General features: G+C 42.9%; 2 protein-coding genes across 2 annotated transcripts in view; one reads left to right on the forward strand and one right to left on the reverse strand.

The window, feature by feature from the left end:
• Positions 1–4,691, reverse strand: part of LOC117397946 (chromaffin granule amine transporter-like) — a 41,377-nt gene extending 36,686 nt beyond the window's left edge. The window contains exon 1 of the mRNA XM_059008389.1: positions 4,631–4,691. The gene's annotated coding sequence lies outside the window, so the exon portion shown is untranslated. The remainder of the gene's footprint in view (positions 1–4,630) is intronic.
• Positions 4,692–11,887: 7,196 nt separating this feature from the next.
• Positions 11,888–14,236, forward strand: LOC131706757 (uncharacterized). Its single transcript, XM_059008441.1, has 6 exons — positions 11,888–12,202; positions 12,327–12,461; positions 12,696–12,797; positions 13,178–13,218; positions 13,594–13,707; positions 14,209–14,236. The coding sequence occupies exons 1-6, from the start codon at positions 11,996–11,998 to the stop codon at positions 14,234–14,236; spliced, it is 627 nt and encodes a 208-aa protein (XP_058864424.1). The 5' UTR covers positions 11,888–11,995.
• Positions 14,237–14,360: the final 124 nt, after the last annotated feature.

The raw sequence follows: 14,360 nt of genomic DNA on the forward strand, positions 1-14,360 counted from the left end.
TCATGTTCCTCCTCAGCAATGCTGAAATCTGGTTCTGTAACATCCGGGGCAATCACCGGTGCAGGCGGGGTCAGCTCCGGGGCCAGCAATATCGGCTGAGCTGGGGTCAGAGCAAGGTCTTGAGCCTGCTACCTGGCCAGGGGCTCCCAACGCCACGTACGACTCCCTGCTAGCAGGGGACATTGTGCAGGACATGCAAGCGTGGACTTTAGCTATGCTTGATGTCTGCACAGCCCCAAAGGCATTGTTTAAACACCGGAGGATGCAGACCTGTGTATTGAAGCACTCGGGCACCAAGGGTGCTGAAGCACCGAGGACACTGAGAGAGGTAGAATACAGTACTTGTGCATCGAAAAATCGGGCATCGAGTGCAGGTGTTACTGACATGCTGTGGTGCTAAGCACTGAGGCATGGAGCTTCTAAACACTGAGGGCGCCGAAGCACTGAGAGGTGCCTAGACTTAACCGCGTGAAGTCAACATTGCCTTGGGTAGCACATAGCATATACCGGGGTGGATACACAGACTCGAGTGGCTGCGGTAGGCAATCAGGAGAGCAGTACAGGGGAGCGCACGGTGCTGCACCACGGTGCAGAGCGGTGATAACCTGGTTCTGGGCTGCGAGCAGTCACACAACGTGGCAGCGCGAAGCGTATGCCAGAGTGGAGCACAGGCTCAAGGAGCTGTGGCTCATTAGGCAGGAATAAAAGTGTACTGTTTTTTTTTTCTAACTGCAAAGGCAGTAATAGGAAAACATAGAGGCTTACACACACAGCAATTCAGCTATGGGAGAAACACATTCACCATGCCAGGCGGGTGACCAAGCGCACCAAGTAGGCCGGCTGAAACAAGCCAGTTAATTCAGCTGCACAACGGGACACAGCAGAGCTGGGTCCCGGTGGAGGAATCACGCTGCAGCTACTTTTTCTTTTTAAACTGCAAGGCAGTAAAGAAACAAATACACACACACACACACACCACAGCAAGCCGTGTGGGTAAAAATAACAGTCACCACCGCAACGTGGGTAACTGATTTTGTTTTGTTTTTACCAGCCCACCAAGTATGCAGGCTGAAACAACCCGGCAGAAGCCACTCAACAGCGAGGCGCAGCAGAGCTGGATCCCGATGGAGGAATCGCGCTTGTATTATTTTTTATTTCTAAACTGCAAGGCAGTGAAATAAAACCACACATACACGCACACAACAGCTGTGAGGATAATACAACAGACACCACGGCAACGCAGGTGAACTGAAATTTTTAAGCACACAGAGAGGGCGGGCTGAGGCAGTCGAGCAGAGTCAACTCCACAGCGGGGCGCGGCAGAGCTGGGGTCTGGTGGAGGATCATGCATCTTTTTCTTTTTTTTTTTTTTTTTTAAACTGCAATAGCAGAGGAAAACACAAAACAGCGACCGCTGTAAGGTTTGAAAGCAGAATGCAATCGCAAAGCGATGTAGGCTGTTAAACAGAAAAAGTGTAAACACAGTGCACAGGGGTGTCTAGTCTGGACTATGTGCAGTCACACGACCGGGGCAGTGCGTAGCCTACAGAGGAGTGGAGCACCATCTACAGACAGAGGGCAAAAAGGCACCGCGTGCACTGAGCACCCGAAGGCGATATGCGCACCGAAGTACTAGACACCTGCCTACCGAGCACCGTGCGCACAAAGTACCGTAAGCACTACGTGCACCGTGTACTGTGCAGCAGCATGCACTCTTGCACTAGCTCTTGTAGCAGTGGGCACCACTGTGCGCACCCCAGTACCGTGTGCACCGTGTACCGTGCAGCACAGTGAACTCTTGCGCTAGTTCTGTGGCAGTGTCCAAGCACCGTGTGCACCGTGTGTAACAAGCGGCGTGCGTCCATGCACCAGCGCTGTAGCAGTGGGTACCAAGCACAGTGCGTACCAAGCACCGCGTGCACTGTGTACCATGCAGCGCTTTGACGCTGGGTACCATGTGGTGTACGCACTGAGCACTTGTGCACCGAGGTACCTAAGTACCAAGAGCTATTCGTGTACCGCGGTACCGAAGCACCGGGGTGGCCGCTACGCAATTGTGCCTAAGCTAACCGTGCGGTCACACACATCTGGTCAGCGTGTCGCGTGCACACAAGGGCCGAGTTGAAGCAGACATCAAAAACACAGTAGAAAGATAGTATAGGGAACAGCACACTGTTTGTTTACAAGGCCTGACCTACCAAGGTGGGCGGGCCTACGCCGGCAAGGCCTAGCCCCGTGGAGGAGAGCATGGCTAGAATAGTCACTCAACAGCGGGGATATGGCAAAGCCTAGCCCTGTGGAGGAACTGTGTACTCTCAGAAAGAAATAGACAACCACTCGCGGGTGACTGCACAGGCAGTCGCTCACACACGAAAGACAGATAACAAAGAGCGGTCTACCACGCAAGCGAGGAGGCTGCTGAAAGACAGAAAGGCAAAAGGCTCTGTTTTTTCAAAGTCGTTGATTCCGGGAAAGCGGCGAGCCAGCTTTCAGCACGAATGCAATGGAAATACAATCGAGAAGCTCTTTTTTATCAACACGCTCAGCTAGACATAGAGGTCTTACCTTACCATCTTGAGAAAGAAAAAGAGAAATGGCTTCCTTTGGATGATAGTTTTATCCCCTCAGTGGGCGGGACCAAGTGCATCATCCCAGGAAGGGGCCTATCAGCATCTCTGGTAAAGAGAGCTCAGCAATACCTACCCAATGGGCAGGCATATCCCATACGTAATGTCTTGGTGGTTGTCTTCGAATTGAAAGGGAACCAACCTTTAGACGGTGCCAAACAGTGGTAAGGGGAAGCAGCATTCCTTTTTTGTGCAGAATTAGACCTGTCATTATTAACAATTGGGTGATGCATGAACTCTATATATTTACGAGACGAAGTAACGAGACAGAACGATATGTAACTCTTGCAGTCTAAAACATCTTAAATCGTAACTTCAGTCTCGATATTGGAAATGTGTAGCATGAACTCAGGGGCGTAGCTAGGATTAGATTTTTACTGAGGCAAAAAAAGTTGAACAACCCTCTTGCAGATCCTGTTCATGTTATACAGGTAAAAGTTATCACCTTATAAAGCCTGGAGACTGTTCATTCAAACTGCAAAGCAATATTAAGTCCCTTGGATGATGATGTTAATGTTAAAATTTGATTACCCATATTATTTCAAAGATTAAAACTAATTGTCTCCCAGCAAAACCACAGCAACCTAAAATGACCATATTCACACTGTCCGAAATATGTGATTTTAAAAGGACAAGAATATAACATCAATATTAATAAGTAGATGGGTTCATACCTTTATTGACTTGCATTTGGTTCACTGCTACTTAAGTTGCCTTACACTGCTGGGACTGGTAACTGCTGCTGACTGGTAAGACTGGTGCTGACACTGGGACTGGTGCTGACAATGCTGGGACTAGTACTGACACCGTGACTGGTGCTGACACTGGGACTGGTGCTGACACTGCTGGGACTGGTGCTGACACTGCTAGGACTGGTGCTGACACTGCTAGGACTGGTGCTGACACTGCTGGGACTGGTGCTGACACTGTGATTGGTGCTGGTGCTGACACAGGGACTGGTGCTGACACTGCTGGGACTGGTACTGATACTGCTGGGACTGGTGCTGACACGGACTGGTGCTGACACTGGGACTGGTGCTGACACGGACTGGTGCCGACACTGGGACTGGTGCTGACACTGCTGGGACTGGTGCTGATACTGTGATTGGTGCTGGTGCTGACACAGGGACTGGTGCTGACACTGGGACTGGTGCTGACACTGCTGGGACTGGTGCTGACATTGCTGGGACTGGTGCTGACACTGGGACTGGTGCTGACACTGCTGGGACTGGTGCTGACATTGCTGGGACTGGTGCTGACATTGCTGGGACTGGTGCTGATACTGACTGGTGCTGACATTGCTGGGACTGGTGCTGATACTGACTGGTGCTGACACTGCTGGGACTGGTGCTGACACTGCTGGGACCGGTGCTGATACTGCTGGGACTGGTGCTGACACTGCTGGGACTGGTGCTGACACTGCTGGGACTGGTGCTGTTCGTGTACAACTCTATAATACTTTGACAAGGTATTCACCAAAAATAACAACAACAACAACAATAATAATAATATTAATAATGTGATGTTCCCACCTCTGAACGCTAGCTCTCCTTTGAACGTTTACAGTTTCTCACTCAATTCTAATATTCTTTTGTCAATATAAATCGACGATAGGAAGTAGTACAGTACTTCCGCCGGGGGAAACCGGTCGCAGAGGTCCTGGTGCTGCCTGGCGCACAGGCCGGGTCGCTATAGATGCAAATACACAGCCACTATGCTATAATAAAACGCTATGCTATAGCAGGTAGGGTGATACTTGGACGAGCTGACTGTCCAATTAAAGAGACGAGCAAAACAAACAAACAAAAAAAACATACTGCCAGCTATCCCGGTTTAGCTACACATTTAATGTCATCATAAAAACAGATACTTGGATTTTTGCTGTGCTGGCGTTAAAACATTATACATAAAAAAAAAAAGATTTATCAAAACGTATTGCAGATAAACATCACATTGCACAGGGGAAAAACAACAATATAGATGATAAATTCACTGATTCTTACCCAGAGTTGTCTTCTTTAGAAAGAAATGTGTAATTGGTTGGTTTTTTCTACGTTTCATAGTGCTGCGCTGTACCAGAGCAGAGTAACTTGGGAAACTGACTAATTAGAAACGTCTTTGTGGCGCGAATTTGATAAACCGCAGTGTCTATACAGCCCGAGATCACAGTAATGTGAAGAAATTAAAAATATTATATACTGTGTGTGTATATATATATATATATATATATATATATATATATATATATATATATATATATATAATCTCAATTTTACACTTTTAAAAACTAAAGTGGGTACGTTTTTTTTTTTCGTCTTCACAATTCACGGGGCGGAGCTATGCCACCTGATAGTGTTTATTGACAGAGTTAGTAAACATATACACATGGAGAGAGGGGCTCCGCCTCTTCCAGGCCCAACATTTACTTGATCGATAGACACGATAAACAGGAGGGGGGCCACCGTCTTTGAGGTGACCCGACAAACGAGAGGGGCACCGTCTCTGAGGTTACCCGACATACGAAGAGGCTCGCGAACCGGAAAGAAAAACATGAATTAGTATTAATAACACAAAAGAGGTTCCGGCTCTTCCTGACCCAACATATACAGTAGGGGGTTCAGTCGCTGAGGAGACCCGACAAACAGGAGGGGGGCCACCGTCTTTGAGGTGACCCGACATACCAAGAGGGGCACCGTCTCTGAGGTTACCCGACATACGAAGAGGCTCGCGAACCGGAAAGAAAACATAAAGTTAGTATTTGTTAAAACATATAATGCGTGGTGTTCCACCTCTTTGAAGCCCAACATAATAGAAGGGGGGTTCCGTCGCTGAGGAGACCCGACAAACAGGAGAGGGGCCACCGTCTTTGAGGAGACCCGACAAACACGAGGGATGCCACCGCTTGGGGACCCTCACATAGAGGCATCAGACCTGAAAGAAGAATCCCAAAAGAAACATACATGCAGATGGAAGGGTTTGGCCGGGGGTCCCCTCTGACTCATGGGGAACCCTCCTCTATGAGGTAAATGAAGCGGAGCTTAACAAAGGGTTGGAGAAAGTGGAATCACTAACCCCCCAAAAGATGGACCCCCGGCTCCCCGCTGACGCAACATGAAGAAAAGAGAGAACCGCCAATGCATAAGAAAGAAGAAAAGAGAAAACATTTAGACGAAAGAAAACAAACACTTAACGTGACAAAGGGGTTAGTAGACTGTACCCTAATGACTATGTGAAGACCCTCTGCACAGTGGAAAGAAAAAAAAACCCTTTCTTTAATTTTATTTCTTAGGGGGAAATCTTTGGTGGCCCAGGCAGAAAGGTCGTCCCCACTCCGGACATACTAGCAATGGACTGATGTGCGGAGGATATTTCAGATGATGAAGAACGAATATAACTTTCAACTGCTGATGAAGTCCAGCACCCCATATTTTTAATTAAATGCTGGTTAATGTTGGCTTTTGCGGCTGAAGTAGCTGCCCCTATTCTAAATGAATGAGGAGTGTAGAATTGCGAAGGAAGACCTGCTCTGGATACCACGGTGGAAAGGTGTGTTGAAATTGAATTGATAAACAAAGGGTCGGAGGATGAAATGGCTTTGCATTCTGCAATGTACTTCAACATGGAAGTGAAGGGACACAGAGGAGAGTTGATCTTAGAGAGCTGAATACATTGTCCTTGCCGTAGTTGATCTGTTTTTGAAATGCGAAGAAATAAGATGAAATGAGAATCTGGGATGAGCTTGAGGTCACTGCAGCGGATACCTAGGGTAGGAAAGCTGGCAAGAGAAGGAACTGTATATTCAGAACATCTCAAAAATCCAAAAAATGCAGATAGACATATGACTTCCATAGTTAGATCATCAAATGGAGAAAAACAGCCGTGGCGGAGAATTGAAATCAATTTACTGAGAATGTCTATAGAAATAGGCAAGCGAGCAGAAGAAGGAGCCGGAGAGCACTTGGAAATTCCTCGTAAAAGGAGACGAACTGCTGGAATTGATAATAGAGTTGGGGAATTGATGGACATCAAGCGAAATTGATGCTGAATTCCTGACAAATATAGTCTGATTGTAGCTGGTGCCAGATGTAGAGAGTCCTTAGCGTGCACTATGAACGCCATAATCCAGTCCTGGTTGAATGGAGTAGGATTAATCCTGCTTTGTAAACAGAAAGTTACATAACATGCCCAACCTGTAGAGTATGAGGATCTGGTAGATGGGGCAAGTGCTGATGCCATGTAATCTTGAGCTGAATTAAGAAGTTTATTAATAGTTGGATTTAGTTGAAAATCAGCTGATTGAACTGAGGCGTTGCTGCTGGATATTGCAGAGCTGAGAGCAGCAAACTGTGGAATTTGGAAATCTGTAAACGGGAAAGAGCATCAGCTGCATTATTAAAAATGCCCGGTACGTGGCGAGCTTGTATTAGGAAGTTATTAGAGACTGAAATCCATACTAGTATACAGTCAAGTATACATTCTGTCCACGCCGCCGCAGCAATTGCATTATAAGGGCAGAGGAGGAACGTCCTTTATTTATAATATGCACTGTAGTTGAATTATCACAGTAAAATAGTATTGATTTCTTAGACCAGAGATGACCCCATAGCTGGGCAGCTGCTACAATTGGGTATATCTCTAGTAGAGCTGTGGATTTTAGATGAGGAGATATGTTCTCGATTTCCTCAGGCCATGTACTGCAAAACCATTGATTATTAAATAGACCTCCGAATCCCAGAGATGAGGCATCAGTAAATAAAGCCATATCGTGAGGAGCTGAAATGAAATCATCATAAAACATAGAGAGACCGTTCCAGTGCTGAATAAGCGCAGACCACATTTTAATGTCTTTCCTAGCTTCTGAAGAGATATTTAAATAGGAGTCCAGATTTTTTGCTGTTGATGCCAGCGCTAGCAGCCGAGATATAAACGTCCTCCCCTGTGGAATGATACGTATTGCAAAATTAAAGTAACCCAGCAATGAAAGCAGTGCCCGTTTTTTAATTGTTTTACTGATCTGAAAATCCTGAATGAGCAAACGAATATGGTTAAGTTTAGACTCAGGCAGACGGGCTTCAAACTTTTCTGTATCTAGAATGATTCCAAGGAATTCCAAAGAATGAAGGGGACCGATTGATTTTTCTTCTGAAAGCGGAACGCCAACTTCAGAAAATAAGCTTTTAAGATTGGAAATCGCTTCTGCTGGTGCATCTGAAGGAGGAGAAATTACTAAAAAATCGTCCAGCAAGTGGAGCAAGAACGGGACATGATAGACATTAAGGAGAATCCAGCATAATGCTTCCGACAGGGTATCAAATATCTTCGGGCTGCTGCGGCAGCCGAAAGTCAATTGAGTGGCAAAATAAAACTTCCCTTCCCAGCTATACCAAACAGGTGACGGAGAGAAGGATGGATTGGCATTACTTTAAATGCGTCTGATATATCTGCTTTTGCTAACAAGGAACCACGACCTGCTAATTTAATTGAATGTATTGCGTCTGCAATAGTGATGTAATGCAGGGAAAATTGATCTTGGGGAATTAATGAGTTAATGCTGCTGGTGCTTGACCCCCGTGGTGCTGATAAATCAATAATGAGACGCTTTTTTCCTGACATTTTCCTCGTGGCAATGCCGATAGGATTAATTCTATATACTGGAAAAGGAGGAGCTAAAAATGGACCGACTATAAATCCTTTTTTAATTTCTTTTTCGATGAGAGACTGCACTGATTGTGGATCGTGAGTTGCTGAATAAAGATTTTTGCTTTGGAACGAGGAAGAAGGAATTTGAGTAAGACCGGTTGAAAAACCATTTTTTAATCCGTCGACCAGGTAATTAATTAAGTTACTGTCGGGATGATTCTGTAATTTACTTGATAATGCCAGGATGTTTATAGGAGTAAAGACGGTGAGCATCGGGGAAAGTCACTTGCGTTTTAAGGGCAGATTGTATTAGCGTGAGCGTCACCGCAATTGCTGCACATGTGGATAAAATTGCATTGCCTATTCGAACAGAAGCCAGTATTGAAATTGTTGCAGATTTGTCTTCCTCCTGAAAATCTGATACTGCGCCCGTATTTGTCTTTCCTTGTAGATTGATCGAGGGGAGCTGAAGAATGTATAGGATTAGGTACTGAAAATCTGTATGAATTAGCGGCGAAACCGGTTGCTTTAGAAGTTGATGCAATTGCAGCTTTAGGGCAGAGGGCTGTTGAATGAGCTGTTGAAGCGCAGACCCCACATGCATTAGCCCTTAAACCTCCGAAAATTCTATTAAATAGATCTGGATCAGGTTTAGCCCAATTGACGATGTGATTTATCTGCTGCCAATATCGCTGCTGCTTTTGCAGAGAATGCTTTATGATACTCATAAAACATTGTCCCTCCGTATCTGACAGACAGCTCCACGATGTAATATTCGTAAGATTCCAATTCAGCTCTGCGGTTAGGGTATACCGAGCATAACACATCCCTGAATATGGAGAAAGCAAGGACAAACTCCCCTAATGTAAGATTTTTAAGCAGTCTGGGATCTCTGGATTTTAGAGTTACCGCCAAATCTCCACAATCGACTACTCTATGGTCCAAGAATTCCGAAGTCGTCATTAATAGTGAAACAAGATTAATGCCCTTACCTTCGAGAATGACCCGTCTGATTTGTGGAGATATACTGTGACGTCTCGCTGCAGTTGGAGAGGAGGATCCGTATGTAGATGCAGTAGCGAGGTTATATTGGAGGATCTGCTTCGCTGGCTGAAATTAGGGCTGGACCGTAAGAAGCTGTAGGTGGCGCTGCAGTATTTGATGCTGAAATGAATGACTGCGCTGTAGATTGTTTTCCCTGTTCCATAACAGACACCCTTTTCTCTAAATCCGACCGTTGAGAACTGACCGAAGATAGTGTCGGAAAAAGGCTGCATAAATGATTTTATCTCGTTGAATATTTGCGAGTGTTGGGTTTCAATAGCTGGCTGCTGGTTAGCGGTGCTAGTTGTAGGGGTGGTTAGATCCGGAATAGACTGCCTACTGTCTGTTTTAGGACGCTGAATGGCTGGGCGCGGCTGATTATGTTTTTTCGGCGGAAAGACTGGTTCTGCTGAGATTGAATTGCAATAGAGAATGAAAAGAGACTCTCTATCACTCCCTGCCGGAATCGCATTACCATTTTTAAGGAGGGTTTTTATCAATTTATTCATGGGCCAGTCCTTCCAAAACAATCGATCCGGAGGGGCGTCCTATGGGGCGCCGTTTGTGTCATGCACAATTTTGTCCACGAAAGGGCTTTTGTGCACAAAATACATTACAACATGTATTTCGTCCCACAAAACGAAAAACAAATGCATATAATATTGTCCACAAAAGGCAAAAGACAGTTTTCATTTTGTGGACAAAAAGGTAAAAGAGTTTTCATTATGTCGACAAAATGAAATTGAATGTTTTCATTTTGTGCACAAAACACACTTTTTCTTAGATCATTTTGTGGACATAATGAACAGTCAAGTATACATTCTGTCCACGAAAAGCAAAGTAAGTTTTCAGTTCCGTCCACAAAATCATTCAACATACAATTATCATTTTGTGGGACAAAATGCATATTTTGTGGGGCTAAAACTAATTTTGTGGGACGAAATACACATTATGTGGGACGAAATGCTAATTATGTGCACAAAATACACATTCTGTGGAACGAAATACACATTTTGTAGCACACAGTGCTAATTCTGTGCACAAAATACTCATTCTGTGGGACAAAATGCACTTTTGTGGGACAAAATGCTCATTCTGTGTCAAAATACAATTTTGTCGGACGAAATGATAATTATGTCCACAAAATACTCGTTATGTCGGACAAAATGCTGATTATGTGCACAGAATACAATTTTGTGGCACAGAATACTCATTCTGTGGGACAAAATGCACTTTTGTGGGTCACATGACTTTCTATTTGTGACGTCACCATGGCGCACTGTCACTTGATAAGTGTTGCCCAATGTGCGCACTGCTTTGTGGCGCGCATGCTTTTCTATGGAAATATACTTAATTTTATTCCAGACAAGACAGTAACTATGGCTGACGCTGCTGGTCGTGTGTTCATCGCCGGGTCTTCAATACAGAGTCTTGTTGATGGGGTCAGCAGCCTAACAAGACTCGTTCAATCGTTAGTTGAGCCTCGAACTAGCGGTGCACAACAACCTGCTGTACAGCATGCCATTGCGAGTCCACTGGTACAAGTTCAACAGTCTGATGATAGGCAGCGGGCCAGCAGTGAATCACCTCTGCCACGGGTAAGTCTGATGAACGTTAGTTTTTTTTTGTTTTTTTAAAGTCCCCGTCCCCCCCCCTTCGTCCGACTTTTCTCCTCCTCTTACAAATTCAATTGATGATTATTGGGTCATTAGTGTCTCAACGACAATGCAGAAATGTGTTATTTCTGTGCTGTTATGTTTCGTGTTTTTTTTTTCAAAATGTAACTTTGCTGTATCTTGCATGACACAATTTTGTTGTTTATATCCCATTTAAAAAAAAAATATTCTTCTGAATAGTTGAGTTATATAGTTTACATTAAATAAATACATATAAACACGACAAACTTTGATTAGCGTTCCCACAGTTCATACATCAGTCGAGAGACAAACGCATTTGAATCACGTTTAAAATGGAAATATATAATAAGATTCCACCTAATTTAACTCCTGCCACAGTTCACACATTTCTCCATTTTAATCTAGAAACAAAAACACATTTTTGGTGCTGTCAGGTCATTTTAAAAGACGACTAGGTAACCACGGGGAAATCATAAACTCTGGAACTTAGGGCTGCTAGTAAAACTTTGCTGTAAAGCGCGTTTGTTTCAGCATATGTGCAGATGTTGACAAATGCTGCTATCACGTTGTTTCAAGTGGGAATTTTAAAAGGCAATTTTACAAAAAAAAAAGGTCTTGTGCATATATATATATATATATATATCTATATCCTTTTTTTTTTTTAACCGCTTAAATGATACATTTGTTGTGTTTTATTTGATTTAGATGCAGATTGGAGAACGACCTGAGCCCAATTTCTCACCTGAACCTGATGCAAGTCATTTATAAGTGTTACTTTATGTCTAAACTGGTTTCCATTGATAAGCCACTGTCCGCTTCTCTGTTGTGCAGCCCTGGGTACCAGTGTTTGTCTGCCAAAAAAATATTAATAAAGAAAGTTGTTTGCTTAAGTGTCAGAATTTTAATTTTTTTTAACCATTTCATTCTCTGCAGAGAGTTCTATCCCTACCCTCAGTGTTTCGTGGCAGAACAAGGCCTCAAAATACCTTCACCAAGCGAAGAACTGTAGCTGGAAGGGCCCGGGTGGTGATTAGAGACGTCCTATGTATGCCATTTAGTACACCTCAGCAAGAGGATAATTCTTGGAAAGCACCAAGAGGTCAGGACAAGGGGAAATTGGCTTCTGTCGGGCTGACAGGCAAACTTAATCTGGACTCTACATGGAATTCTCCGGAGGTGCAACATGAAATTCGATCAATCTTCCAAACAACGTTCTGCGCAGATGGAGAAGAGTTTGTTTTTTCATTTTTACAGGTAAGTGTTTATCTACACATCTTTCTCTATTTTAAGTAGTTTCCTGACATAAGCCTACTCTTATTTTCTTCAGAACAATTTAATTTCAACTCAACGCATTTATAAGTTTCTGAACTGTTTTTAGTGTTTGCCAGGTGGAAGGAAACTGATCAAACCCAACACCTCTGTCAGTTTTTCTTGGAATGGTGCCGAAGTGATTAGTCTTGCAGGACAAGGAGCTCTGGACATTCTTAGTCACCACAACCTGCCAGAAAGTGAGGTAAATTTGACTTGTTTTGGGAACAATAACTGTACCTACAAATATGTACAGTGAAGTACTCATCAAGTGCAACACCTACGTTAAACCAAGTTCATATTTTTGTACATGTGAATGAAGGGCAACGTCATATTGAGGCTTGCTGTCTACACCTTTTCAGTAATCCCTTCATTTGAAAGAAATGTTGCTTAATACAAATACCTGACATCTTGCTTAAAATGTTTGTTTCTGGAACAGGAACATGAATCACCAAGTAAGGAGACTCTGTCTTTCCTCAGTTCTACCAATTCATTGACCCATCAAATAAATCTTGAAAATGATGTTCAGCAGCTAAAACGGGTAAGGGACAGGAGATGTTACACATATATATTAGTACCCCTGTATTTATTTTTCTTGCTCTCTCCAGTCTTGTTTCATCATATTGGGTTAAGTAACCTGGTCTTAAATGTTAAACTATTCGCTTATGGAAAACTAAATATAATATGTACAGGATCACTAATTCCAGGCAATTAAGTTCCTAGTGGTTTAATAAACTGATCAGGTGAGGTCCTTTGTAGGACTGAACAGGCACAATACGTGCAAAATAACCACACTGCACACTTTAAACACTACAAGTGTTACCTTTCTTGTGGTGCTGTTCTCAGTTTGACTTAACAGTTACAGTAGGTTATACAAACAATGTTGTATGTATTAATGTGTGTACGTTTTTGGTCTTATAGAATGTACTGCATCATAGAACTCCAGTAGTCAGTGCTGAAAGGTAATGTGAAAAATGTTTGTGTACATTATTTCTAATGGAGAGGTTAGTTGGTATAGCTCATATGATATGACAATGTCTAGTGTTACTACAAGCATACATTTTAGCTGCAATTGAGCAATGAAGAATGTAGGGGAAAGGCAGTAAGTGGGGTGGGCTACTAGGAATCCCACATTTAATTAGCACCGAATGGTTGGGTAAAGAATGTGTAAGTAATGTGTTGTGGAGTGCAATGCAAACTTTGAAATATATATATATATATATTTTTTTTTATATGATATGTATATATACATCCCCCCCCCCCCTTTTTTTTAATTGCAAGAACACTTATTTCTGTGTAATATTTGCTATTGAAAAAAGTTAAACTTGTTATCTCAGTTTATTTAATAGCATAGTCACGGAGCATGATGATGTAAACATTTTTGAAGATGTTCCCCCACGGTCAACTGGCTCAGAGGTGACTACTAGAACATTAGCTCACAGTGTAGACAGGCAAGTATGCATTTTTGTAAATAAATAAATAAATAAAAAATGCCATATGAGTTTAAAATGTGGTAAATTGTTCAGTGGTCCTTATCTTGACCCTTAGGCTCCAATGACTTAATATACTAGACGTCTGCATTTTGTAACTCATGGTCAGATTTTTTTAGTTGTCTACAGGAAAAGCAAGTCCCAGCACTCTTTAGTTTGTACTTTGGACCTCATACTGTATATTAGATTAGTTTTTGAGTTAAATTCACTTGTTGAAAATGAAGCCATTAACCTTGCATTATGTTCTTTACATTTTAGCCAGTTAATCTAGCTTACAAAATATTATATACTTGTAACATATGATCAAACATTAAAATATTAACCCTCAGTAGCACCGCTAGTATTTGTATTTTGAGAAATGGCGATACTAAATAAATATGTAATACAAATATAGGGTTGGACTGCAAATTGAAACGCTTATTAATATAACCATTGCTGATTATGTTGCTATATGCCTGACAGATTGACCATGGTGGATCCCACGATTTGACAATTGTTATTTTCTTCTATTTTATGACTAATCTATATAGCTTTTCTAGACTTAGGTTAGTGTTAAGATCTGTAGAATATTAAGTAACTTCCCTCAATGTATGTTCTGGCATACAGTGAGGCAG

Source organism: Acipenser ruthenus, chromosome 37 (genome assembly GCF_902713425.1).
Source record: "Acipenser ruthenus chromosome 37, fAciRut3.2 maternal haplotype, whole genome shotgun sequence".
Taxonomy (NCBI): Eukaryota; Metazoa; Chordata; class Actinopteri; order Acipenseriformes; family Acipenseridae; genus Acipenser; species Acipenser ruthenus.